The sequence below is a fragment of the Artibeus jamaicensis genome, unplaced genomic scaffold (assembly GCF_021234435.1).
Source record: "Artibeus jamaicensis isolate MK-2021 breed Jamaican fruit bat unplaced genomic scaffold, CSHL_Jam_final contig_1998, whole genome shotgun sequence".
Taxonomy (NCBI): Eukaryota; Metazoa; Chordata; class Mammalia; order Chiroptera; family Phyllostomidae; genus Artibeus; species Artibeus jamaicensis.
The window spans coordinates 10,208,954-10,236,327 of record NW_026521407.1 but is presented as its reverse complement, the minus strand read 5'-3'; the positions used below and the strand labels follow the sequence as shown (position 1 = coordinate 10,236,327).

The 27,374-nt window shown below is 38.2% G+C and overlaps 2 protein-coding genes across 16 annotated transcripts in view; both read right to left on the bottom strand.

Annotated features, from left to right (window-relative positions):
• SYNRG (synergin gamma) overlaps nucleotides 1-308 on the bottom strand; it is a 74,614-nt gene extending 74,306 nt beyond the window's left edge. For 8 of the 15 annotated variants that reach the window (XM_037163591.2, XM_053654853.1, XM_053654849.1 and 5 more), the window contains exon 1: nucleotides 170-307. In XM_037163591.2, coding sequence (XP_037019486.2) covers nucleotides 170-249 — 80 coding nt within the window. In that variant the 5' untranslated portion in view covers nucleotides 250-307. Of the gene's footprint in view, nucleotides 1-169 lie in introns of all 15 variants that reach the window. The other 7 variants (XM_053654823.1, XM_053654833.1, XM_037163589.2 and 4 more) reach the window with 1 other exon arrangement.
• A 3,370-nt stretch (nucleotides 309-3,678) lies between these two features.
• On the bottom strand, nucleotides 3,679-24,890 carry DDX52 (DExD-box helicase 52). Its single transcript, XM_037163690.2, has 15 exons — nucleotides 24,765-24,890; nucleotides 23,547-23,733; nucleotides 18,610-18,740; nucleotides 17,183-17,368; nucleotides 15,533-15,676; nucleotides 14,751-14,862; nucleotides 13,877-13,949; nucleotides 13,179-13,382; nucleotides 11,576-11,666; nucleotides 9,452-9,574; nucleotides 9,185-9,335; nucleotides 8,949-9,024; nucleotides 7,607-7,678; nucleotides 6,950-7,042; nucleotides 3,679-4,146 (listed from the first exon to the last, which is right to left on the bottom strand). The coding sequence occupies exons 1-15, from the start codon at nucleotides 24,849-24,851 to the stop codon at nucleotides 4,095-4,097; spliced, it is 1,782 nt and encodes a 593-aa protein (XP_037019585.1). The 5' UTR covers nucleotides 24,852-24,890; the 3' UTR covers nucleotides 3,679-4,094.
• Between the last annotated feature and the right edge of the window lie 2,484 nt (nucleotides 24,891-27,374).

Sequence of the window (27,374 nt, the reverse complement as noted above, 5' to 3'; positions counted from 1 at the left end):
GGGCACCCGGGCTCCATCCTCCCCCTTCGGCCTAGGTACCCGGACGCCCCTACTCCCGCACCCCAGGTCCAAGGCAAAAGGGGTCAGAGCTGGCGAAAACGGCCGTAACCGCCAAACACCCGCAGCTGGCGGCTGCGAGGTGGGTCCCGGTCTGGTTCTTCACACCCACCTGCCTCCCCCGGCGGCCCCGGCGCCAGCTCCCGCGGCCCCGCCGCCGCCGCCAGCTCCGGTCCCCGGCCGCAGCGCCATCTTGCTCCCAGCCTGCTGCCGCCGCCACCTTACCAACAGCTGTCAACTGAAGACAGCCACTTCCGGGGCAAACGGCAGACCCCACCTCGCCGCGGAGTGGGCGACGGGGCGGGACCGTGCGCCCACGTGACCTCCGAGCCCGCGGATGGGGCAGTGCGCCCCCCTCACGTGACCCAGTCCCCTCTAGCTTGGTCCGGCAGGTGCAATTCGAGTACTGAGGTCGGGTGGGGCGGTCTCCCGCTCCGCTCCTGGGAAGCTGATTCTTTGGTAAGGCTCTTTGGTGAGCAACGCTGGCGGTCGAGTTGCGAGGCGTCGTCGGTATGTTCGAAAAACCATAATCTTGGTTAGTGGAAAGAGCAGATTGAGTCCTGTTTTCTAAACTGGATGGTGGGTACACAGGTATTCTTTTATTGTTAATCATCTTTGCACACAGAGAATAGATGGATCCTCAGTGCCCCTTGGATACACCTTCACAGAGCCGGTTAATGATCAGCCCTCTCCACTTTCCCCCTGAAACTCGGAGGCTTACTTTTGGTATCCACCCCCAAAGCTGAAAGTATTTACATTTTATTTTAGTAAAACAATAAACCCTAAATACATATAAAACCTCTTCTGTTTGGTTCTGCCATCGTGCCACTCAGTAATCCTTGTTTCCTACAGTTATGCCTCGGAGATTTTGCGGCTTGGTGCCGGACCACCGCAAAAAAAGAGGATATCACAATAAAGAGAGTTGTAATCTTTCTGGTGCAGGGTGTGGCCTTCAATTTGAGGGGAGAAAAAAAAAACCCGCAACAACTGTGAAGAGTAATAAAGCGAAGCAGGATAAAAACAGGTATACCTGTACTTGCCAGCAGGGGCAAAATGGTGGTGTTTAGAAAACAATTTATAATACTATGAATCCGAGCATATTTTTACTGTGCTTTTCCCCTAGTTAAACTGTTAAGTAAAATATAAAAGTCGTGTAAACTTTTTCAAGCCCTTGAGGTTGCTTACTAGCAAGTAATGGATTACAATTAGCTTTATCTGTCACTCTTGCCTTAGGGCTTTTACAAAGACATAGTTTGTAGGAAGTTATCATTTATTGGGCACAAATCACTGGTCAGGGACTTACCGTATTTTTCCAGATCCTCAGAGTCCCTAATAGCTTGAGCATTTTACAGATGAGAAAACCAAGGTTAAAAGAAGCTGTAATTTGCTTAGGTCATACAGCTGCAAAGAAGCAGGACCAGTATGCAGAATCGGGTGTTTGACTTCAGAGTCCTTGCTCATTTCACTAGACCCAACTATTCAATTACCATGCATTCTTATTTCATAATTGTCTGCTAATTTCCTTCCTCCCCTTCTTTAGGTGACACTGATTTGTGTGGATTACTTCCAACTGATATAAAGGTGATAAATTCAGTATTAATCCATTGACAAGGCAAGGCGATTACAGGTTTATGTAACCACTTTTATTTAAGGATGGGTGGTTACACAGGAGAAAATGCTAAAAAAGAGGAAGTCAAATCAAATAAAAGGTGTATATCAAGGACCACAGAATATGTGAATCTTGCCTGGAATACTTTGTTCTATCTGCAAGGCTCAGCTCAGGATGTCAGCTGTCCAGTGTGGGTCAGATGCCCTCCTGTGTGACACTTGAGCCTGGTGGCCTTGTCTAACATAGACTTTGCCACACTATTTGTTCCTTTACTTTATCCCTAACCACTACACTGGAAGGGCAAGGACTGTTTTCAAGTCTTATATTCTGAACTAAATAAAATGTTTGCTTGAGGAATATTTGTTGTGAATTTACTACATGTTTTGCACAGTGCTAGGTACTTCTGACCTTGAGACAACTGGTATTACCCCCAATTTCACAAATAAAAAAAAACAGCACTCTGAGAAATAAAAACTTTTTCAAAGTCATACAGTTGGCATCTGGGTGGCAGCAGCACATTTACCTTCAGAATATATAGAGATAGGAAGTTAGAACAAACAAAAAAGCATATGTTTGTATTTTTGGCACCTCGTAATGATGAAGTTCCATTTACATAAATTCTGAAGATGAACAATTTTTGTCCCATCTAAAAACCTTCTAGTTGGGAGCCTACCTGTCCTGACTCTCTAGAGTAAAAGTCTAAAAATAAATAAGTGTTTAATTCAAATGCTGCTGAGAACATGTTATAGTATTGTAGTAGTGTTGGTAATAGTAAACTTAGACTAACATTCACATCAGGTGTCCTTCTAAGTACCTTACACGTCTGAAGCACATTGTTTTTGTTACATAAATTAACCCATTTATTAAAAGCTAGCAGTGTTTCAAATTGCAGAGCTTCAACTGGTCTTGCAACTCCTTCAGTCCTGTGATGGCAGACTTTACTGTGATGGCGGTGTTGTAGGTCCAGGCACCACTGGCCACTGTTTGCACACAGGAGCCAGTGCCAGACCCCCACAGCTCGTCTCTTCATCTTGGTTTCACCACAGAAAGAGCAAAGGTACTTGGCCTGCTGGCTGATTTCAATTTACCACTTTCCTGAGGGAGGTGCTGTAATGGATCCCATGTGTACTGACAATTCTGACCTTCTTTGTGTGTTTAGCCCTGTCGCTGCAAACTAAATTGGAATCCAGAGAAAACTGAAGTTGACTTATTACAGTGTACAGCTCTATCAATGGAGAAAAGTCTGCTAATGGTGAATAGTCTCCATTACTGCATAACCATAGTCCTTTACCTTTGACTGAGACCGGCTTATAAAATGGATGAAAGGCCACAAAGCCTCCGGAAAGATAAGCTGTAAGAGAATGCAGCCAGAGGTGTATCAAGTAACAGGAACCCTCTTCCTTATCAGGATAGAATGTTGATCAGTTTTCGAGTTTTCAAATTCATCTTGAATGGAAAGAGACAGGAAAGAGCATGGTTAAATGATGCAAAGTGAAAAAAGGGAGAGGCTGACCATAAGCTTGTAGTTGCAACGTTAATACAGGTCAAGTGTGAGCTACCTTACCAATGAGGTATAAGGATATTTAACAGACCAAAGAATTTAAAATCCTAGAGAACTTGGATTCTCTAGGTGTGGCTCAGCCACTTGGTGTGGCTCAGTGGGTTGAGTGTTGTCCTGCAGACCGAAGAGTCGCCAGTCTGATTCCTGGCCAGGGCACATGCCTACCTGGCAGTCCAGGGGCGTGAGAGGCACAACCTGTCGGTGTTTCTCTTGCATATCAAAGTTTCTTTCCCTCTTTTTAAAAGAAAAAGTAAAATCTAAAATCTTAGAGAACTTGAATAACCAGCCACAGAAGAGGCATCTCTTTGTTGTGGCTTATACCACAGAAAGCCATCAAGAAATTAAGAAACAGTAAAATGAAGAGTAGTGGGTTTCTTTCTGGTAGAAAGCCCCTGCTTCTTGTCTATTCAATAAACAAACAAACAAAAAACACAAGGTTAGGGGAGGGACATTCAATCTCAAGGCTTTATTTTGAAAAATTTGGTTCCAGACATCTCTTCATAACACACATCACACCTTCCTTCACACTTGAAGGGGAAAAATCCTTAAGAATTCACCACATTTGGGTGTCGCCATTTTTAGCATATGCTTTCGTTCTTCTATAAGAAGCATCTCTCTGGATTCAAACCACGGAAATGTCAATGAATGTTATTTTCATCATGTAATCTTTTAAAAGTCACATACAAATTGAAACGCTGACATCACGCACTGAAAGTTTATGATCATTTTTCACCAGTCCTGTGCCCTGTGTTCTTGTAGTTGATTTCAACTGCTGATACAGGCGATTTTAAGATGAAGTATTCCATGAAAACAACATTCATGTTGAGATCATAAAATTATGTTTTTGATGGTCTTTAAAAAAATCTTTTAACTTCTGTCTTCAAGAGCCTTCTTGCTGTTCTGACCAGTGACCTTTTTCCTGTGACAAGGAAAATAAGGAAAGCTGAATGAAATTCTAGCTATGTATTTTCTAAAAGTGTACTAGTTTAATAAACATTGACTGAAACCTACTGTATAATCAAATATACGAGGCACTAGGAACGTAAAGGTGCATTAGGTGTCTGCCCTTTAGAAAACCACAGTCACCTCAGTGAAGACAGAAAGGTCACAATAAGCTGTACTACATTACGCCATGCTACAAAAGACAATTCTGATCCTGACTTAATAGTAAGAGTTCACAATGATTAAGTGTTAATACTGTTCCGAGTGCCTTTTATGTTATCACTTTGGATAATCTTACTAACTTGGGAAGATGATTCTATTGTTTTCCTCATTTTACAGATGAGAAAAATGAAGCAGAGTGGCTGGGTAACTTGCTGATCCTCACATATTGGTAATGAATGTTAGACATGGATCCCAACAGTCTGACTGTAGGGTCTGGTGAGTGCCATCAACTAAATGTTAACACAGGAAAAGGAAACAAGTTTTGAGAAAATAATCAATGTTTGCCTACCATGGTAAAGTAACTCATGTAATCCTCAGTCAACCCCAAGTGCCAAGAATTGGTATTATTTTCTTTTGGGTTTAGAAGCTGGGCATGAACGTATGAACGTATGGACATACGAGTTATCAGCATAGAGGTATAAGCTGAGCCTACAGGTGTGGATAGCATCCTTAAAGGAACAGCTATGTTGGAAAACTAAGCTAGAGTCAGGTCTGTTCTTCTTCGTAGGCTATGTTAAAAAGTATGGCCTTTAGCCCTGGCTGGTGTAGCTCAGTGGATTAAATGAGCATGGGCCTGGGAACCACACGATCGCAGTTCGATTCCTAGTCAGGGCACATGCCTGGGTTGCAGGCCAGCTCCCAGCAGGGGACGCATGAGAGGCAACCATACATTGATATCTCTCTCCCTCTCTCCTTCCCTTCCCCTCTAAAGATAAATAAATAAAATCTCTAAAAAAAAAAGTATGGCCTTTAATTTAAATGCAAAGAAAATTGACAGCATCTTCAGTAGGAATCTAAAGTGACAAAATTTATACCAAGTGTCCTCAAAGTCTTAGTGTGGCTTTAAGGTTTTTTTCCTTTTTATTGAATTTATTGGAGTGACACTGGTTAACAAAACTGTACAGGTTTCAGATGCACAAGTCCCACACCACATCATCCACACACTGTATTGTGTGTTCTCACCATCTATAGCTTTAAGTTTTAAGAACCTCAAAGGCAGAAATGCTACAAAACTGACAAAAGTGACATTAAAAGAATAGGATTGCATTTGCAGTCCTAACTATAAGATCACCCAGAGAACAAAGTTCTAATGCATGTACAACAGTTCTGATACAGTCTGGCAACAAGGAAAAACGACACACACGTCAGCCAAGCACAGTGACTGTCTACCAATCCATTAGTCTAAGTGTCACCCAGAAACTACTGCCATAAAATAGTTGAAAACCTACTATATTTTTGGACCATAATATGCACCTAGGTTTTAGAGGAAAACAGGAAAAAAATTTGAAGCAAAAAATGCGGTAAAATATTTAATAACATAATATTTCACCAATGTAAATGTAAACAGAACACAACAGCAGCATTAACAACCATTATTCCTCCCAAATTTGGGGGGAGAAAGGTGTGTCTTATAGTCTGAAAAATTTGCTGGGTGGCTTAGTTGCTTGGAGTTTGTCCCACAAACATTACTCTTTCAAATGACATTTTTGTAAATTTGTAGCATTTACTCTTTCCAGGTTATTAAAGCTTAAAACTAAATGGAAACTTTGGGACACTCTGCTCTCTATATACTTGAACTGAATGTCATTTCCCACAGTCAGTACCAAGTGTCAGATGATACTCTTACCCCACTTAGAAGGGAAGTGCATTCCAGTTACCATGTCTTTGTTCACCTTGTTCCTTCCACGTGCCTAAAGGTTACCTATCCTTAGGGACTGTTCTACCTCCTTAAAACTTTCTGTGACTATACTAAACCTAATGATTTTTCCCCCTTCTCTAAACTTATATTTTATTTAAGAAATTATTCTTACTCTTTTTTGCATACTAATTTCAAGAAACAGGTCTCATGTTATAGTCATTTGTATAACCTACCACCAGCAAGTATGTGGCAGGACAACAGATACTCAGTAAATGCCTACATTTCATATATAGTACATATTAACTGGTACTAGCGGAATTTGAAGAGTGTCAGTTTCCATAAATAGCAGAAAAAGTAGTACTGTTCAGAATATAATAGCCTACTCCTATCAAAACTTGTAGCTTCCTAGCAGTACTGAGCAAAAAAAGTAGTCCTATGTGTATGCTAAAAAATCTATTACTTAAAACCCTCATTCACCTCAGCAAAACTACAAATTTAACCAAGGCATACTTTTTAAAGATTTTACAGTGTGCTTCCGCATAAGTCTAAGATTACACTGAAACCCTGCCCAGAACATGGAACTTCAAGGAAAACCTCATCGATATGTATCCTGTAACTTCTGGCCTCAAGTGTTCTGCTGCAAGCTGTGTGGCGATGGCGGGCAGTGCGATTCACAGGGAACTGAAACCCTATTTTCAGAGGTGCGAAGAAAAACAGATCACTGATATACACATACAGAAAAACTCCAGGGCTGATTCATCCAAGCTTCCAAATTACAGCCAACCTAAGATATTTTTATTACATTCTACAACATACTGTAAACCTATTAATTCTATTTCTAAATAACTTAGCCTAAGGAAAAATGCCTACTATAACTCTATAATGGAGTCAACAGTTAACTTTCTCACCACATACTTACCGTTTACCCTTAGCTTTTTCTAAGAAGTATTTTGGAGTTGTACTAATGCTTTCTCTTTGCAAAGGCTTCTTAATCATCTTTTTCTTTTGTTTGCTGAAGGTTACAAAGAGAGGAAAGAATTCTATTAAGTGAAAAATTAAAAGACAAATGTAAACTATAACTACACAAAATATTGATTCTTGATCACAAAATCCATTTTTTATCTGCTTACTGGTTTATCCATGTCTGTATCTATGTCTGTACTAGACCACCCAATAGCATTTACAGAGGTTAACAGAAATGCATGATCAATTCAATCAATTTTTAAAAAGCCAGTGATTGTGATTAAAATATGTCCTTTGTCAACCTTATACTCTGTGCCAACATGCATCAGAGTTTGATTTTGGCCAATTTACTGATTTATAACAACTTTATGAACTAAAAATCTCAATTACCTTTTACTCATATTAAAACAATTTCTTTAAACACTTAAAATTTCAAAGATAAATAACTGGCAATGAAAAAAAGTACAATATACATGAGTATTTAAAAGGGAAATTCTTATCTTAAAATGTTCTTAACAGTCCTGTTAGAACTATAATGTGTAGGAGTGTGAAAGCAAGAATGCATATGCCGAGAGAGAGACAGAGAGCCAGTCCGGCAAATTCAAAGTTGTACCTGAGTAGTTTCTGGAACCCCTTTATGTACTCTGGAACAGGACATCCCGCTTGCTGTATGACATTGGCAATGCTGAAAGAGGTGCCCATACACATAAATGTATATCTAATCACGCTGAATGAACTTAAACCCCCTGTACAAGAGGGACTAAAACTATACAAACAAGAAGGTAATCCAGTAAAGTGTTTTGATATGTTATCGATTATCACCAGCTGTCATCACACTGAATGATTGAGAGACTATCTGCTGAACTAAAATCAATGAACTGATGAATAATTTTAGATAGCAGCTATTTCAACATTTATTTCCTCAAGCCCTAAAAAGCTACTAAGGTTAAGCTTACATGAGACACTTGACTAAAGCCAGAGTCCAGCTTAAATCTATTAAATGACAGCGCTCACTGTGGGTTTGGCATTAAGTTTTTCATGTACAGTAACTTACTCAATCTTCACAAAACCCCTTGTAGTAAGTACTATCATTACTCCCATTCACGATGGAAAACTGAGGTGCACAGTTACAGTGATGGGGGGGTCATCAGATTCACATTCTTGGACTGGCTGAGGAAACTGCTTGGGCACCTAGACTGTTAGGGTACATACCCCACTACGCACACGCAAGTGACACTGCTCAACTCGAAACCTAGGCTGGCTGAGCCAAAGCTCTGAGCACAAATCAAAACCCTTGCCAAAATGGATAAACTCAAAGTACAAGTTGCCTTTGGCCATGAATCAATTTTAATTGTTAGAAATGTGACATGTTACCAATTATCATCAGCCTACATTTTCTGTGGGTAGCCAAAATATAGAAACTCAACTTCTATATTAATATCTATGCTGATGTGCTAAGTTACGACCCATGATTCTACAAGTGTACCATGTTATTCAGGCCTCAAGCGGTTACAGTGGAATAATATTGGAGTGTGTTACTGAAATAATCTTTCCTGGGACTAAATATAAAAATCCATCTGCTCCTAAGAGTAATGAGAAGGATGCACTACAGTACAAGATGATTTTGATGGGGCTAAAGAGACTCAAGGGTTAATTTTAAACTATTCATTCATTCCAAAACCTTAGCATTACATTGTGAGTAATATCAACTGGTAGCTATTGGGAGACTTCTGTGAGTTATTAAAATTTGAGAACATTTGTTATTAAAAATAATAATGGAAGTGCAAAAACAAGACCTTTTGATCATTTTCTTTTCTTACTGCAAAACTTCAGTTGACTATTACTATAACAGAATTTTGGACAAAGCTGTTTTGTAATTTATCTGTTAACTGTGTATACACATAAGACTAATGAATAAACATTGCAAACTTATTAAGTTATTTTTCCTAATTTACCTCCTTAATAATGGTTTATCATCTTCAGTGAAAAATGTAACAGCTTTTCCTTTATGCCCTGCTCTTCCAGTTCGACCTAAGAGAAACCAGACCATTAAAAAACTTTTTGGGGGAAAAGGACCTTCAAGATTCACATATAAAAGTCACTGGATTTTTCACAGCACTAAAAAATGAGCAGGGTTGCAGCGAACTGAAGAGGTGTTAAAACAAAGGAGCACAGAGTCAGGACAACTTACCTATCCTGTGGATATATTCCACTGAGCTTGTTGGAAAGTCATAGTTGATCACCAAGTTCACACCTTTGAAATCAATCCCTCTGGCTAGCAAAGCTGTACAAATAAGGACCCAGATTTTCCCTGCTCTGAAGCTGTGGACTGTGTTATCTCTCTGTTAATAGAACACAGTAAATGTTTCAGTGCTACTCTAGGAGTGAGTGTAAGTTATGCCATTATTTTTAAATTTAGTTGTTCTTTATCATTTTGAAAGTATACATTTGAGTTTACCTGTTCCTGTGTTCTGTCCGCATGAATAACATCCACATTAATACCTTCATAGATGAGCTCATGAAAAAGTTCTTTAGCCCTTTCAATGGACTGAACAAAAACAAGAACAGGTGGATTGAAACCCTAAAAAAAAGAAAGGCAAAAATCAGCACATGTAACCCATAATTAAGAACATAAACTCAGTATTTCATATGACCTTAGTTCATAAAGGAACCCAGTTCAATTCAGTGTGCTTTCACTGCCAACACTCCCAGGACAAGCGGTCTGAACTGCCTGTCTTCCCTATCATCTGTTCTCTACACTGGGTTCTTTCCAACCAACTTGAACTATACTCTCCCTCTTGTAAACGCCAATAACCTTGTCTAATTAACCCCTTCACCTTTCTACAGTGATGGATGCACACTCCTTCAAATCATCATCTCTTGGCCTCTGTGCCTCAGAACTTCTTTTGATTCTATTTAAAATGTAATGACTATATTTTTAATTCATTATCTCCCCTAATTGTGGGTATTCCCCAAAGCTTAGGTCTTGGTTCTCAGTAATCTCAATGTAATATTTATCTTACTAAGTTAAAATCTGTTATAAATTAACAGCTCCAAGCAAATGAGTTTTACATTTTTATCATTCCATGCCTCTCTCTAAACCAGCTTTGTGTATTTTCAACTGTCTGTATTATGGCTTAACCTTTTTATTTGGGTTCACACACCCCTTTCAGAATCTAATGAATGGCACGAAGCTTTCTAATAGGCGACCACACATTTATACAAAATCTAACATATAATTTCAGAGGGTTCACAAACCTCCTAAAGTTTGTACATGACTAAAAATACCTGGTGTACAATCCTATATATCTGTGAAAACCTTAAATTTTCAACTGTCAAGTGATATCCTTAAGAATATTTTTAAAACTAACACATGGTATTTGTTACGTGCCAACCACTACTATAAGTACTGCGTTTGTATTGACTAATACTAAAACAACTCTAAGAGGTAGATATTATCATCCCCACTTTACAGATAAGGACACTGGAACAGAGGTTAACTTGCCTAAAGCTGGGATTCCAGTCCAGGTGGTCTGGACCTAGAACATGCTCCCAACCAATCCTATGGTCACTGGGCCCTTGCAAACACCTTTCCTTTCCACCCTCCAACTACTGTTAACGCTCCACCACTAAGGCTGTTACCTTCATTTATTTCCTCCTTATGTCAAACCAGCCTAATTTGATAGCATGTTAATTGTTTTCTTTATTTTCAGTCTCTTTCCAATACAATCCATCTCGTACGCCACTGTTTAATTTTTCTTAAAAATTATGTGGCCACATTCTTCAACAATGTTCAGTGGTTTCTTTTAAATTGAACCCAGCTCTCCTGTCCAAACTGATCGTCTTTAATTCCTACCCTAAACTCTCTCCTTAGTCTCCAAACACACTGATTGAGCTCACCTCCCCCTGAGACTTCACTACACCCACCTCACCTTTTAATTCCACAAATCTTCATGGCCCAGATTAGTAGCATTTCCTCTACAAGGCTTTCTCCAACCAATTCCACTCACCCTGGTGGTCCCCTTATAACTATATTAATGTTTAAGAAAAACACCCTATAGCCTCTTATGGCACTTTACCACAAACTATCTTACATAAGTATATTCATTATAGCCCTAAAAAAAGATGAAGTTCTAAGGGCAGAGCTTAGGATTTATATTTCTTTTATTACCCGCCCCCCCCAACCCTTCCATACTTAACCTCTTAATTATGGCTTCTACTCAATATTTACTGAAGGGATACAAACAGAAAATCCCAGTCATTGTCCTACTCATTCCTCAGCTCAATAAGAAGCCAGCAGAGGGATGGGGAGATAGGCAGATGCATATGCAGATGTGGAAAAGGGCTTTTAGGGGCTTTTAGGGCATCAGGTAGGTCTTTTCCTAGCCTACCCTGAGCTAGGAATAGAAAGCTTACTATATCCTAGAAGTTGAGCCTCTCTACCTTGGGAAGAGCTGGCCCAATATACTTAACAATTTACCACTGTACTGTTAAATATGATGCCAGAAAGTACTCAGCCTCCCACCAGTAATATAAGGCTTAGTGAACTTTATCAACATTCAAGACTGTTTTCCAAATATACCTTTTTAATAAGTTCTCTCATGGCTAGAAGTTTTCCAGTCTCAGACCCAACAAAGAGAAGCTCCTGTTCCACAGTTTCTACTGCAGAATTCCTGAGAAGAAAACATAACCTACAGTCTGCAAGAGCCAATTTTTGCTTCCCTCCCCCTGAAATCCTAAATGAGAAATTTACTAATGACTTCAAAGAAATGGACTTTTCTATGGTCAGTCAATATGAGTACTTAATTATACATACTTAACCTGAAGTTATTTTTTAAATGTTTTATTGTAGTTATAAAAATGTTATCAAGAAAGTTTGAAAAATATAGCCCTGGTTGGTTGGAGTATCATCTCATACACCAAAACCAAAAGCCTGTGGATTCTATTCCGAGTCAGGGCTCATACCTAGGTTGTGGGTTTGATCCCTGGTCTGGGCGTGTACCGGAGGCAGCCGATTGGTATTCCCTCTCTCACAATGATGTTTCTTTTTCTCTTTCTTTTTTTCTTTTTTTCTTTTTTTCTCTTCTCTTTTTTCTCTTTCTTCTTTCTTTCTTTCTCTTTCTTTTCTCTCTGTCTCTCTGCCCCTTACCCCACTTCCTCCTTCTCTAAAATCAATTAAATACATCCTCTAGTGAAGTTTAAAAAAATTTTTTAGTTTCAAAAATATATAAAATGTTAACAACAAAATTAATTACCCACAATTCTACCATTTTAGAATAAACTCTGACATTTTGTTGTATTCTAGTCATAAACTTTTGCATCTAATTCTTTACTTACAAAATCTTTCTAAAAGTAAAACTATCAGTTAAAATAATGAGAACATTTTTAAGGTTGTTATTATATATAGCTAGATTTCTTCTTTTTTATTAATATTTTTCTTAACAAATTGCAGGGTTCATTTATAGACAGACAGGGACTGGGGCTTTATTCATGCTCTATAAGTGGCTGCAATACCTTATACTGTATCATAAACATGTTTCCATTTGGTTGTGTGCCTTCATAATTACAGTTATGGTAAGTATGTAGTATTTTCTTTTTATACACAGGAATTATGTTTAAAATAGATGAAGTAGTCTTTACTCTTCCATTTGGCTTCATTTTTACTCAACATGGTATTATAAGTACTTTTTCATAAAGCTACAGTCTTCATATTTATCATTCCATGTGTTGTATAATATTCCATCAAATGGCAATATCCTAACTTCTAAAACCTTTTTTCTACCAGTGAGCATTCATTTAGCATTAATTGCTCTCCAAAATATTTTTAAAAAGAATTATAAACCAAACCGCTCAATAATGTCAGCTTCCTACTCTGTGGTCCTACTTAGTTAAGTCAATGAAAAAATTAAATCCTCTGGGTGGCCAGAGAACACATGTTACACTCTGTGGATGGGAAAAATCAATGAAAAGCATAATGATGGGAATATTAATATAACAATCTTCCCTTGGATTCTAAAATACAAAATCCTTAATCGATCTTAACTTTAAAGAATATATTTCTTTCATTAAAATTCTCTATTTTTTATCTTAGGCCAAACAACCTATGTTCTTGACTCTGAAAAAAATGCCTTGTACTTAAGAGAATGGGGGTGGGGGCAGGGGGGGAAACAGTACAGAACAAGTACCTTGCTCCAATGGACACAGTGATGACATTGTCCAGGTTGAGTTTGCACCACTGCTCAACATCATATGCAAAAGTTGCACTGAACATAGCTCTTCTGACCTTGTGGGATGTGCAGGCCAGGAAAATAGAAGCCAGCTGGTCTCTGAACCCAGTTTTGCCATCTTCAAAGAGTTTATCTGATTCATCTACTATCAGCCACTCAACACTAAGAAATAACAAAACAACTTGTGGGTATTAAACTGGAAGAACAGATATCTCACCAGACTATGAGGACACATGAAAAAGTCAAACCATAGTGCTGTTTCTCAAACCCACTTACCACATCACAAAAAGGTACAAGAAAGAAAAAAAGGAAAAAGGTAAAAATAAGATAAATTAATGTATCTATTCCACTGATCTCAAAGTTTTGAGGTTCCATTAGCAACAACAAAGCTTCACATAAACTCTACCACCACTGCTGAAAGATGTGAGAAATTCTAGGGGGATTCTGAGCTAACTGTTTATCAGAACCTGTAGTTTTCTTCCAGACCAGAGAGTTATTTTTCTGTGAATTTATTGAAAACCATTATTCTCAGCACTAACGCTCACTGAAAGTTGGCAGTAGCAAGCTCCAAAGGGCAACAATACAAGCAACTGAGGACAATATGTAATCAACTAAATGAAAAACACACATATAAGACATTAAAATGTCATCTGTACCTTGTTAAGTCTATTCCTGGAGGATCTTGTTTTAATAAGTAGATAAGTCGATTTGGAGTAGTCACAAGAATATCTATAGGAGAAGCAAATGGTATAAATTGTGAAGGCAAGTTTCATGCCTCTTGGACTAGAGAATTAAGCCTCCTGAATTGCAGTTAATAACTTAAGTGGGGAGAGGAGAGAATGGTTACTCTCACACACCAACAACATAAAAGTTCTTCCGTCAGTAACATAATACTGTATTTTTTCATTATCATAGCACAGACTAGTATATCCCGTCTTCATTACATTTGATCTATCTTCTCAGCTTCTAAGAGGCAAGAACACTATAATCCAATGGTTTGATTTTTAAATTTTTTTCCCAGGAAAATCCTTTTTAAAAGGAAATTTTATTCAGAAGCTCAAGATAAAAGACAGGTAAAAGCAGATTCTCTGTATAAGGGTACACATGTAAGCTATTCTTGTCTGCAGAGTATTTCCATGGCCTTTGGTATAAAGGAGGGTTTCTTAATCTCACTACAATGACATTTTGGTCCGGACAACTTTTTCACTGTAGGGGTCTGTCTTGTACATTGCAGGATGTTTAACAGCATCCCCGGCTTGTGCCTACTTACGGTAGCATCCTGTCTCCAAATATTGCCAAATGTCCCTGGAGGGTGAAGTGTGGGTGAAGGGCAAAACTACCTTTGGTTAAGAACCACCAGTATAAATTTATATGACCATTGGGTGAGAGCGGGGAGTTCTCTTTTATTTTCTCTAAAAATGAAACTAATGATATGCATGACTACTTTTTAAGAATGCTTAGGTGTCAGTTAAGATATTTGTAGTTTCTAGGTCCCCTTCATGCTCTACCTGTCAAGCATGAATCCCTTACCAAATTTCTTAGATGATTTTGGTCCAAATTTCTTGGCTGCAACTGCTGCTTTGTGGATCATGTGTATCCTGAATCCTGTTCCCTCAGATATTTTTACTAGCTCTCGGTGAATCTGAAACAGAAAATGATAAAAAAAACATTAGCTGCTAAAATACTTGAGTAAGACGTGTAGTCTCTTATATTATTAACAAAATAAATCCTCTACCAGTCCATAAGTATCTGAAATTAAACCTGGATGTGTAGATTAACCTGGAATCTCAGCAGTTTAGAACTTCAATGCTTAGTAATATTTAGTAGTTTCTTTGGGTCTAGGGAACGAGTTCTGAGAGATAAAACCAAAACTCTTCCAATCTGTTACGCACTGTTTTTAGAATACAATACTATTATAATATTATAAAACTATTTCATACTTGGCACATGTTTTACAGTAAGTACATTGGACAGTGGAGTAAATGATTGTATAGTTTTCTCAAAAATGTAGTAGAGTATTCATTTTTCTAGGTGACCAAAATAAATTTTAGAGCAACTATGTATTACAGTAGCCTTTCAACTTCAAGGCTTTTATTAGAATATTCCCCCCAAAAGTACAAACGTCAATGTTTTAGAAAATCAGGAAAGTTTGCCCGTGTGCAATAAGATACTAGAAGTGTGCTCTGTACAGAATACTTGACCATGACAAAAGACATGGGCCTTCCTCTTTTGAGACCTCTTTATTACCCCCCAATACGAAGAGGACTGAAGCAAATACCAAACACAGCCTCTTTAGGAGGTACAAGTCATACCTGGCTGGCAAGTTCTCGTGTTGGTGATATAATCAGGGCCCTGAAGCCTTTATTTGCGGGTTGTTTCAGGTGCATTAAAATGGGAATGCTAAAAGCTAAAGTCTTTCCAGATCCAGTTGGAGCCGAAGCCAGAAGTTCTCGACCCTAAGAACAGAGTATATTAAATACAAGGAAAAGTACATAAAAAGTACATTTTTCAGAGCCTAGTCAAATAATGTTACTGGCCATACAAATAACAAATAACATGGTTTGTGATAAATCTACTCATTCCGGTTCTCGTCACTCTTCTATCTCCTCCCACATTTGCTTCTCTGACCTCATCCACCCCACCACCACCACCCCAATGGATCTCTGAGCATGGCCACTGGTGTCCGTTTGAACTGCATAAAGAATGTGGACAACTAAAATCCAAAGATAATTCACAACTGCAGTTATTTCCATTTTTTTTCCATTGTTCTTTGCCACTAAACTCTTTTATCAAAGCAAAACTACAAAAGCAATTTTTTTGTCCTGATAACTGTACCGCTCAATCCCTGGGGAAGGTTTTAATAAGTAACAAAATGGCTGAAAGAAATAAAAAGGGGTGATAACCTGGGTGACAGAGTAATGAACGGGCTAGTCTTCAGTAGGTCACCATGACTTTTAAAGGTTTTAAGCTAAAGTCACAACAGAAATAATCTTAAATGAGTCAAAGCAAATTTACTGAGTCAACAACATTATTCAAATGGATTTTCACTTCGGTTCCTGAAGAACACGAAAAGGACTAGCACGGTGTCCTATGACTACCAGGACTGAAGGCTGCCTTGGTTACGTAGAGAAAAATGTTAGCTCTCATCACTACAAAAAGAAACTTCAGAAAACATAATTTTCAAAAATCTAGGTTGATGCACACATCTATCAATATGTGGATATGCAAATTGTGATACATTCAACAATGAAAGAAACCAGAAATGAAAGAATAAATAAGGAATGATTCCACTTATCTGACATTCTAGAAGAGGCAAATCTAATAAATAGCAACAGAAATCAGAATAGTCATTACCTCCAGGCAGGGGTTGGGGCAAGGACAGAATGGAAAGGGCACAAGAGAGTTTTCTGGGGTGACAGAAATGTTACACATCTTCATTGGGGTGATGATCACATAGGGTATGCATCACTGAAACTCACTGAATTGTGCACTTAATCTATGTCACTGTAAAGTATACTTCAATAAAAAAAAGTACTGAGAAAAAACAGGTTAGTACAAAAATTCTCTATTTCTGAAATATTTCTTGGGAATTATAAACTAAATCATGGATGAATAAACAGAACATAGTTCCTATCCTCAGAGTGTTTATACTCTTGTAAAAGGAAAAGATGAATATAATTAGAGCAAAAAAACAGTAGTGTAAGATGTAAGATAAATGTTGCAAGAAAAAGAACACACTAAATACCATGGAGACTTAGGTGGTAAAGGAAAAAGATCACATACAGCTGTAGTGAGCAAAACAAGTTTTATAAAGGCACAAGCACTGGACATGGACCTCAAAAATAATGCAAGGATTTCAACGGGTAAGGAATAAGGAAGAAAGAAAGATTTCACACACAGAGAAAAGAGGATGAGCAAACACAGGGAAGAAGGTTAGCGGCATTCTAGACCTTCGTACTCACATGCAGCATAACTGGAATGGCTTGCATTTGGATTGGCGTAGGTATCTGGAAGCCTGCATCTAGAATGTTCTGAAGCAGTCGAGAATTGATTTTATATTCCTGTTCAAGTTGCTGAAATGTAGCAATTGGGTCAGGAAGATCAGTTCCTTGGATGTGAATTTTGTGTTTATTCCGCAAGAAGTTTATCTGAAAAGTGAAATAAAGGGGTCTCCATGGATAGGGTCAAAAATATAAAGCAACAGTCCAGGATAAGCTTTAGTAGTATATGAAACTTTTTGGCTACATTTCAAGCCCCTCAAGATACATATATTAGGTACGTTTCATGTCCTTTCATGGAAGACCTCTATAACAATGAAACCTATGTATTCATGCTTTTGTCGTATTAATGTATCAATGTTATGTTATTCATGTTAACGCACTACTGTCATACTCATGACTTATGATTTTATATAAACTTTTAAAAGGTAGGCGCTGTATCCATTTTCTTTATATGGCACTTAGCATACAAGTGCCAGTCCTTTCTGATGAGTTACCCTAAACTGTTTATTAAACTGAATGCTAAATGTGGTGTTGATTTGGTCTGCGAAATTCCCATTTTCTGATTGAGAGAGAGCCAAATTCTGGATGCTGGGTTACTGAAGTGAGCCGAACAATATTCTCCATGTGCAACACAGCAGGTGTGCAACAGACGTGACAATGGCTCATGTGTTGTTTCTTCTGCATTCTACTCCCCCCTGGTCCCAAGTTATAAAATAGGTTTCCTGCCTTGCTGGAAAGGAGCGTCATCCGATAAACCAAAAGGTCACAGGTTCCATCTTGAGTCAGGGCACATGCTTAGTTAGGTTGTGGGTTTAGACCCTGGTGGGTTAGGGCACAGACGAGGGGCAACCAATCGGTTTCTCTCTCCTACCCATGTTTCCCTCCCTCTCTTCCCCTTTCTAAGTATGTCCTCGGGTAAGAATAAAAAAAATAAAATATAATCAGTTTCTTAAGAATTCTAACTCTCAAATCCCTGTCAGAGGAAATCCTTCTAAAACAGTGAGCTTAACATAGAGGAGAAAGGGGGCCAATTTTATGTTCACCAGAACAGATTAAGAAATTAAAAAATTTTAACTCTACATACAGTATCAATCTTAAAAGTTAAACAGGTCAAGAATTATACAGCATATAGTATATTCTATAAGAATAATATCTATATCTATATATCAAGAATTATATATTTACTGACTTGTTCAAGTTTCAAAATTTCAGACTTAAAAGTATTTAGCCACAGCACAGATACTTTGCTTTAAGTTTTCATTAAAGTAAAGTTCAAACTAATTAATCTTCTATCTTAACAAAACCATACTCACTTTTACCAACAGAATAACCCAGGGACAGTGAAAAAGTCATTAGAGCAGAAATTGGGGCTGAGACATTTCCCAAACCTTTTCTTTTCTGATGTGCTCCAGCTTCCCTGAAGTTAGTTTATTTTCTCTTTTAACTTTTTTATCTTCAATTTTTGCTTCCACTGATGATATCCACCGTATAGTACAGCCTTCTTCTTCTGAAGTAATTTCTAAAATATATTTTTTAAAAATTAAAAAGATTTTAAGTGCAACGTACTACAGCACAGCAAACAGGTCATCCCTTTTACTAAGCAAAAGAAAAGTACTAGCGATAGCAACTACATAAAATAAAGTAAGAGAAAGTACAAAAACTGGAAAAGGAGAGGCAGGCTCTATGTCAGTAAACTCAGAGCTTTGATGCTCGTTCTCCTCCTTTTGTCAGTTATTTCAGCTGTGTCATACGTAGATGACTTGAAAACAAGAGAGTAACTGAAAAACTACTTAAATAGAAGTTTCTATGATGCAGCCAGCTTTTCTATATCTAAACAACCAACTAAAAATAAATATGATGAAAGAAGAGATATCACTTATAAGAGCAATGAGCACAGCACAATATTAGTATCTATTCAATAAAATAAAGATAGTAGTTCTCAATAAATCTATAATAGCATTAGTTTAATGTGAAGTAATGACAACATTGTTTTGGTAACTAGACTAACTAACTTTAAAGTTTATAGGAAAATAAGTATGTAAAATAACCTACAAAATTCTAAGAAAAGTGATGAGCAAGGACTACTTTTGGAATTTCTTTTAAATTTTTTTCAACTTGATTGAGGTACAACAGACATACAATATACTTAAAGTACACAATCTGAGGAGTTCTGACACATGTAAACACAGTTAAACCATCACCACATTCAAAGCTATTTCCATCACCTCCCCAGATTTCCTTGTGGCCCCTTGTAATGCACTGTTCCATCACTGGGCAACAACCTACGTGCTTTCTGTCACTGTAGATTAGTGCGCTTTGTCTGCAAGTTTATAAAAAATGAAATCATGCAGTATTTATTTGAAATGAAATTTAGTCTGGCTTCTTTCATTCAGAATAGTTATTTTGAGATCCCTGCTGGACTATGTAACAATAATCTTAACTTTTTATTTACAGGTTGCACTCCATCATAGGAATATACAATTAGTTTATCTTTTACCTGTTGAACATTTACATAATTTCCAGTTTTTGGCTATTGAAAATAAGGCCACTATGAACACCTGCATATAAGTCTTTGTGAGGACATATGTTTTCCTTTCTCTTGAGTAAATTCTATAAGTAGAATAGGTGGGTGCATGCTTAACTTAAAAAAAAAAGTCCTTTGTCAATGTATACCAACAAAGACTACTGGAATTTTAATTAGGCTTGCACTGATTCCATAGAACACTTTAGGGAGAAAACATTCATCTTCTCAAGCAATAAACATAGTATACAATACCACTCAACTGAATTTTGTGAAGATGTTAAAAGGCCACAATAACTAAAATAAGCTGGTATTGGTGTATGTACACAGAAATATAAATCAAATAAATAGAACGGAGCCCAGAGACAGACCTAAATATACAACACTCCCCCCTTACCCATGGGGGATAAGTCCCGAGGCCCCCTATGGATGTCTGAAACCACAGACAGTATCAAGTCCCTTATATACTGTTTTTTCCTGCACATACATACTTATAATAAAGTTTAACTTATAAATTAGGGACAGTAAGAGATTAACAACAATAATAAAATAGAACAATTATAAAACTATACTGTAATAAAAGTTACGTGAATGTGGCCTCTCCCTCACTCAAAATATCTGGGGTTTTCCACTTAGTATCTTTGAACCGTGACCAACTGTGGGTAACTAAAAGAATGAAAAGCAAAACCACACATAAGGGTGACTAATACATATGGAAAATAATTTTAAAATAAAAGGTGCATTTGAATCCAAACAGGGAAAAGTTGGATTATTAACATACACAACAGCTAGCTAACCATCTGGAAAAAAATTAAGTTAGTTCCTTATTCACTCCTTATTATAAAATCCCAGAGGGTCAAAGATTTCAATACAACAAAACCAAATTACAGACAAGAAAATATGGGTGGATTGTGAGAAAATAAGTTTTTAATAAAGGAAAAAATAAAATTAATACATAAAATGGAAAAAAGATGAAGATGTGCACAAAGCAAACTAGAAAATATTACTGGTAAGCATAATATGCTAAACATAGTGCTAATTTCCTTCATGTATTTCAGGCCTAATGAATTAAAGAGAAACAAATGAACGATCCAACAGAAAAAAGTGCATAATACATGAGGAGACAAATTTACCAAAAAAAGAGAATTCTCATATATTGCTGGTGGGCATCGTAGTGGAATAACTTTAATTTTTTTTATCCTCACGTGAGGACATTTTTTTCCCATTGCTTTTAAAAAGAGAGGGAGGGAGAGAGAAACATCGACATGAGAAAGAAACATGAATTGGTTGCCTTCTTGTATGTGCCTGGATGGTGGATCCTATGCTCCCAGATCTGGGACTGAACCATTTATGTGCCCTGACCAGGAATCTAACCCAAGAACTTTCCATTATGCAACGATACGATGTTCTGAGGAACTGAGCCTCACTGGCCAGGACTAGAATAACTTTTGTGTTTGTTTGTTTATTCATTCGTTTATTTATAAAACATTTTATTTATTTATTTATTTTTAGAAAGAGGGGAAGGGAGGAAGAAAGAGAGGGAAACATCAGTGTGTGGTTGTCTCTTGTGTGCCCCCTCCTGGGGACTTGGCCTACAACCCAGGCACATGCCCTGACTAAGAATCAAACCAGCAACCTTTCAGTTTGCAAGCCAGCACTTAATCCACTGAGCTGCACCAGTCAGGGCTACGATAGCTTTTTCACAAAAATTTAAAATTATGCTCCCTTTTATGAGACAGTTGGCATTAACAGATCCAAATCATTACTAATCAATAAGATACTGAATTTTGCAATTAAAACTAGGTAATGTCTATACAGTGTTGTTGTTAAATGGTTATAGAACATATCTGGGTGTTTTTGATTGTCCAACAGTTGAATCCTTTTCCTAAGTTTGTGGCAGGTCTGTCTTTTCAACTAATCTTGGTAGAAAGCCTTATTAAACTTCCTTGCTTCCAGGGAAGTAAAATGACATTTATTACAACACTACTAATAGCAGAAGAGAGAAAACAAACTACATCTCCATCACACAGGAACTTGTTATATCTATGGAATATATAATGGGATACTATGCTGTGTTAAAGCAATTAATTTCCTATTGATTCCAAACAGTCTCCACATACATTGTTTTTTAAAGGTGGGGGAGGGGAGAGAAGGTTCAGAACAGAACAGCATATAGAGTATGCGATCACTTGTGTTTTTAAAGGGAGGTATAAATATACGAGAACAGAATTATCTCTACAAAATATGTAAGAAATTGATTAACAACAGTTGCCTCTGGAGAAATAGGGAACTAGACCTAAAAAAGTAGGAAGACTTACTTTTCACCATAGTATAACTTTTTAAAACCACCTATAAATATTTATTTTATTAAAAGAGATAAATGTCAAGAAAAATTAATAGGTATAAAGACAAAGATAAATGTCCCTAGAATACAGGGGAAAAAAAAAACAACCCTGAGAAAAAGAGACCAAGAGCAGATAAATTCACAAAGTTGAAAAGTTGAAATACAAATGTCCAGTTAAGCAAAAGATGCTCAACCTCACCAGTCATCAAGAAAACATAAATAAAAAAACATTTCATTCATTAGATTGGCAAAAAAACTTATAACCAACAGCACCCAGCCTTGACATGAGTGTGGGAAGTCATTCTGCAGTATCTGCTCGAAGAAAGAAGTGTTCATACCCTTCACCCAGTGATTCCACTTTTGGGATGCTAATTACAGAAATAATAGCACTTGTACAAAGTTTTATATATATAAATATAAAAATAATAGCCTGTCCAGAAAAAGTCCAGTCATTATTAATAAAACAAGAATGGTCCTGGCTGGTGTAGCTCAGCAGATTGAGTGCTGGCCTGTGAACCAAAGGGTCGCTGGTTAGATTCCCAGTCAGGGAGCATGCCTGGGTTGCGGGCCAGGTCCTCAGTGAGGGGCACACAGGAGAATACCACACACTGATGTTTCTCTCCCTTTCTTTCTCCTTCCCTCCCCCCTTTCTAAAAATAAGTAAAATCTTTAAAAACAAAGAAATAAAACAAGAACGGTTTGTACAAATCAATGTAACCTGGCAGCCAAGGAAGGTGGACTGGAATGTGCATATGTGAACAATGATGACTTCACTGTACTAGTCAGTGGGATGGTAGATGCCACTGAGTGAGCATGTGTACTGCATAGCCATCACATTCAAAATAACTGAGTTAAGCTTGAACATTCCTCTGCGGAAACCATTCATGTAATTCAGAAGGCCACAGCTATGGGCAACTGGTGACTGGCAGCTTCATCACAACAGTGCACCCTCTCATGCATCCCATGGTATAGAGTTTTTTGGTGAAATACCAAATCCCCCAGGTGACTCAGCCCCCTACAGCCCAGATTTGGCACCCTGCAACTTCTGGCTTTTCCCAAAACTAAAATCACCTTTGAAAGGTAAGAGATTTCAGGCCATTGATAAGATTCTAGAAGAAATGATGGGGCAGCTGATGGCAACTGGGAGAACTGAGTGAGGTCCCAAGGTGCCTACTTTAAAAGGGACTGAGGCATCACTGTCCTATGTGCAATGTTTCTTGTATCTTCTTCAATAAATATCTTATTTTTTCATATTACATGACTGGATACTGTCCAGACTATATGTATGTATGTATGCGAGTGACTGATTAATGCCATATTAATAATAAATACCTGGAAGTAACCTGAATGCCATCCACTGACAAATGACTGTGAATTGTCTGACTTGTAACCATAAGCTTGTATTATTTTTGTAACTGAAAAAAGTTAAATAAAGAGAAAGACAAAAATCAAGCACTAACCTGAAGTCATCCTCTTCCTCTTTTTCTTGTTTTGCTCCCTCTTCCTTTCAGTTAGGTTCTCTTCATCTTGGAGCTCCTGATGAGTTCTTGATTCTCCACACTCACTTGGGAAAGACTTCTTGTTTCCAAAAAAGTCCAGTCTCTGTAGCACCTCCGAAGAATCAAAGTCATATTTCCTTTTTCCTACCTAAAACCCCAAAAATTAAAAGTGAAATCTACAGACTGGCGTTACTTTCACCCAAGGAATACTGGCCAGAAAGGAATAGGTCCAATGACTCTCTATCTTTTTTCATCAAATATTTGTTGCACTTGCAAGCTTGTCTGGGCAAATGGAATCGAAGGTAATACCTTTTCTGACTTTATAACAGTAGTCATAGTAATCATCATTTTAATAATCAACAGCAACAAACACATATGCTTATCGGCATAACACATGCTGTCAGGCAGACTTCTAAACACGTATCTGTATTAAATTATTTCATCCTTCAACAACACTGAGGCAAAAAGCAATATTACAAATGAGAAAATCAAAGCATCAAGAGGTTAAATAACTTGATTTGTACCCAAATAATCTAGCTCCTGAGTTCAAACTCTTTAACAACTACACTATCCTGCTAGTCAGAGAATGAAGAAACATACATGTCTCACACACTCGCACAACGTCCCTAGTCCCGATATCAAGGGTGACATTGAAGATTTTCCATACTTGGGCCCCAGCTACTCCCTAGTTACCGCCCCACTACTTCCCTATATAAGACCTCCCATTTCTAAATCTCTCTTCTCATTGGTTAACATTCCACGGGTTTGCGGGATTAAAAAGCACCTTGACAATTTAGATACACGCCGGGCCAAATCCAAGTAGACTATAGTGAAAGAATCTGTTCTCTTCACCGAGTTTTTTCTGTTTTCAAAATTCCTTTCCACAAGTTTCGGAGAAAAGGTTACTTTTGAAAGAAGGATTACAACTGCACTTTGAATAAACTACGAAGGTAGGGGCAAGGGGCAGCGTCTCCTGGCCAAGCCCAAGTAAGTCAACAAAAGGATGCGAAACAAGTTAACACACAATGCCGGTAGGTCTGTGGGTACACTAAATGCCAAAGGAGATGAAAATGCCCCCAGCCTGGGGTCTCCGAGGGCAGGCTTCCCAAGCAGCCAGTTCATTCTCCGCCTTCTCCTCCTTCCCAGTTACTCCAGCTTTTGTCCGCCTGGGTATGGTACCTGGAATCGGGCTGCGTCCGCGGAGAAGCGCCTAGTATCGAATTTGGCTCCAGCGCCGAGCCGGCGAAAGAGGTCGTGCGTATCCATCTTTACCCAGAAAGCTCCGCGGTCCCACAGCGCCTGCGCAGGGTACTGCTCTCGGAATGTCTGCAGCTAGGCCGAGGGCGGAAATGACGCTAGTGGGGGCGAGGCGGGGTGAGGTGGGGCGGGGCGGGGCGGGGCGAGGCGGGGCGGGGCGGGGCGAGGCTCGGAGAGTGGCAGCTCTGAGCGACTGGTTTTTTTGGTCCCTTAGTCCTCTCTGTCACTGTGCGTCGTGTGGCGCGTCGTATGGTCCGTCGTATTTTTTGTCCTTTCAAAAAAAAAAATTTATCAAGAGCCTCTTATGCAGAATAGTGTTCTAAGACTTTTAAGGATACTTCGGTGAACCACTTCAAGATGCTCAATTCACGAAACTTAATATTTTAATGGGAACAGAAGATATTGTTAACAAATGGGGATAATTTCCGAAAGTGAAAAGTGCTATGAAACAAATAAAACAGTGTATTGGTAGAGAAAGGGAAGGGAACCTACGTTTAGGTATATTATTCAAGTTCATAATGATTGAGTGATATTTGAGCAGAGAGGAGGCAGGATTTCCCAGATCTGGGAAACAGCGTTGGAGATGGAGGAAACATGTCTGCAGAAAGGGGAAAGGTCTGGAACTTTGGGATGTAGAAAGAAGGCCAGGGTGACTGGAGACAAGTTACAGTAAAGCAGTGTGGTACAGATAAGGTTGAAGGGACAAATACAAACCAGATCTCACAGACTCTTATAAGAAGGTCATAGTAAGGAATTCGGATTTTCATCTAAACAGCCTGGGAAGCTTTGAAAATGTACCGAGAGCGCAACTATATATTTTTTTTCATTGCATTTGTACTGTACCAAAGTATTTTCTTGTGCATTGCCTCTCTCCAGTCTAGATCGAAAGGCCGAGCACAGGGATCCAATATGCTTCACTGCTGTATCTCCACTTCATGCGTGCTTTCAATAAGTATTTGCTGAATGGATGAGTGAATGTTTTACAGAAGATTATTCTGGCTATTTGGAGAATGAACCATAGAAAGGATGAAAATGGAAACAAGAAAGCTGGTCAAAATAGAAATTGTAATGGTGGTTTGGACTAGGGTGGTATGTGTGCTGGTGGAGTTAAATGGAAAAATCTGGGATATATTTTGGAGGTAGACCTAAACACATCCAAAGCATTTCATGTGGAGATGAGGTAAGGGGAGGAATCAAAGATCACTCCTAGGTTATTGGCTTGAAACTCTGGGGAGATGGCACGCCATTTACTGAGCTAGGGAAGAACATATTTTGGGGGGAAAGGAAGCATGGAGGTATGTGTGGAATCAATTGTTATGTTTTGGATATGTTAAGATGCCTAGTGGCCTGCAAGTGGAGACTTCCAAGTAAGGAGGCAGTTGGTTCCCTGAGTCCAAAGCTCAAGGAAAAAGGTCAGGACTGAAGAAATAAATGTAGGAGTCAACAACATATAAATGGTACAATGGAGTCACATCAGACAAGCATTTAACTTACTAAAATTGAGTTATGCATATTCAACCAAAGAAAATAATATAGTGTATACTATAGTATACTCAAGGAGAGCAAGTGTGGAGTGAGCAGGAGATGGGCATGTGAATCTGTTGTACCCTCAAGATGTATTCAGCCCTGATTCCCTTTTATAGTGGGAGCATCTTGCTGTTGCAATTGTATCTACTGTTTAAAAATAAGTGCTTTTTATGAAACGTGGCTTCTAAGTCAAAGCCCCAAGTACTTCATCTATTGCTTGACAAAAACAATTTATCTCAAAATGAGGGGAAAAGTTGACTCTTTGAGCTTATTAGGAAATGAAGTGTTGGTCTTTAATTTGGCACATAAACATGACCATGTTCATGTATAAAATCAACACGTATGAAAGCACAACTACCATAGTTCATGGGCGATTTAAGGAATGTCTAAGAATAATTCCACTCTGTGAGTTCTTTTCTTTATGAGCTGACTTTAGAATCCCATTCCTATATAAGCGTGACAAACCCATATCTAAAAACCCGTATCTCTAAGTGATCACTTAGAGAGGATAAATAAGAAAGAGAAGGACACCCAAGACTGACCCTTTAGAGACATTGGGGAGAGACCACCCTTTAGAGACCCCAGGTGCCCTGACATTTAGAGATCAGGTAGAGGAGGATACACCTATAAAAAGTTTGAGAAAAAGCAACACCTTTGGCTTCAAAGGAGGGTTTTTTTTTTGTCTTTGATGTTTTAAAAACTGGGCACCTGGGGATGTTTGTAGAATGTAAGGAATGAAAAGATGGAAATAGTTGATGCAACAGAGAATGGAGAATAGTGGGATGGGTGGGAGTGAGGAGGGAAGAAATGATATGAAATAATTTCTCTAAGAGTGGGAAAATGGACTTACTAGGAAAAGGCATAATATTGCTGGGCAACATTGCACAGAGATGATAAATGAAAAAAGATGCTAACCAGCATGATTCGGCTGCTTGGATAAAGGTGTGAAGAAGTTATACAGTTGGACTTAGCTAAGGTTAAAGTTTTTCCAAGTAAATATGATAG

Bases quoted from the DNA above. Each gene is read 5' to 3' on its own strand.
- DDX52 (XM_037163690.2), bottom strand. From the start codon at position 24,851: ATGGATACGCACGACCTCTTTCGCCGGCTCGGCGCTGGAGCCAAATTC. The intron at 17,369-18,609 runs GTTTGGGAAATG...TTCACTTTTCAG, and splicing joins AGCACATCAGAAAAGAAAAG to ATAAACTTCTTGCGGAATAA. The intron at 13,950-14,750 runs GTAAGGGATTCA...CTTCTCCTATAG, and splicing joins AAAATCATCTAAGAAATTTG to ATATTCTTGTGACTACTCCA.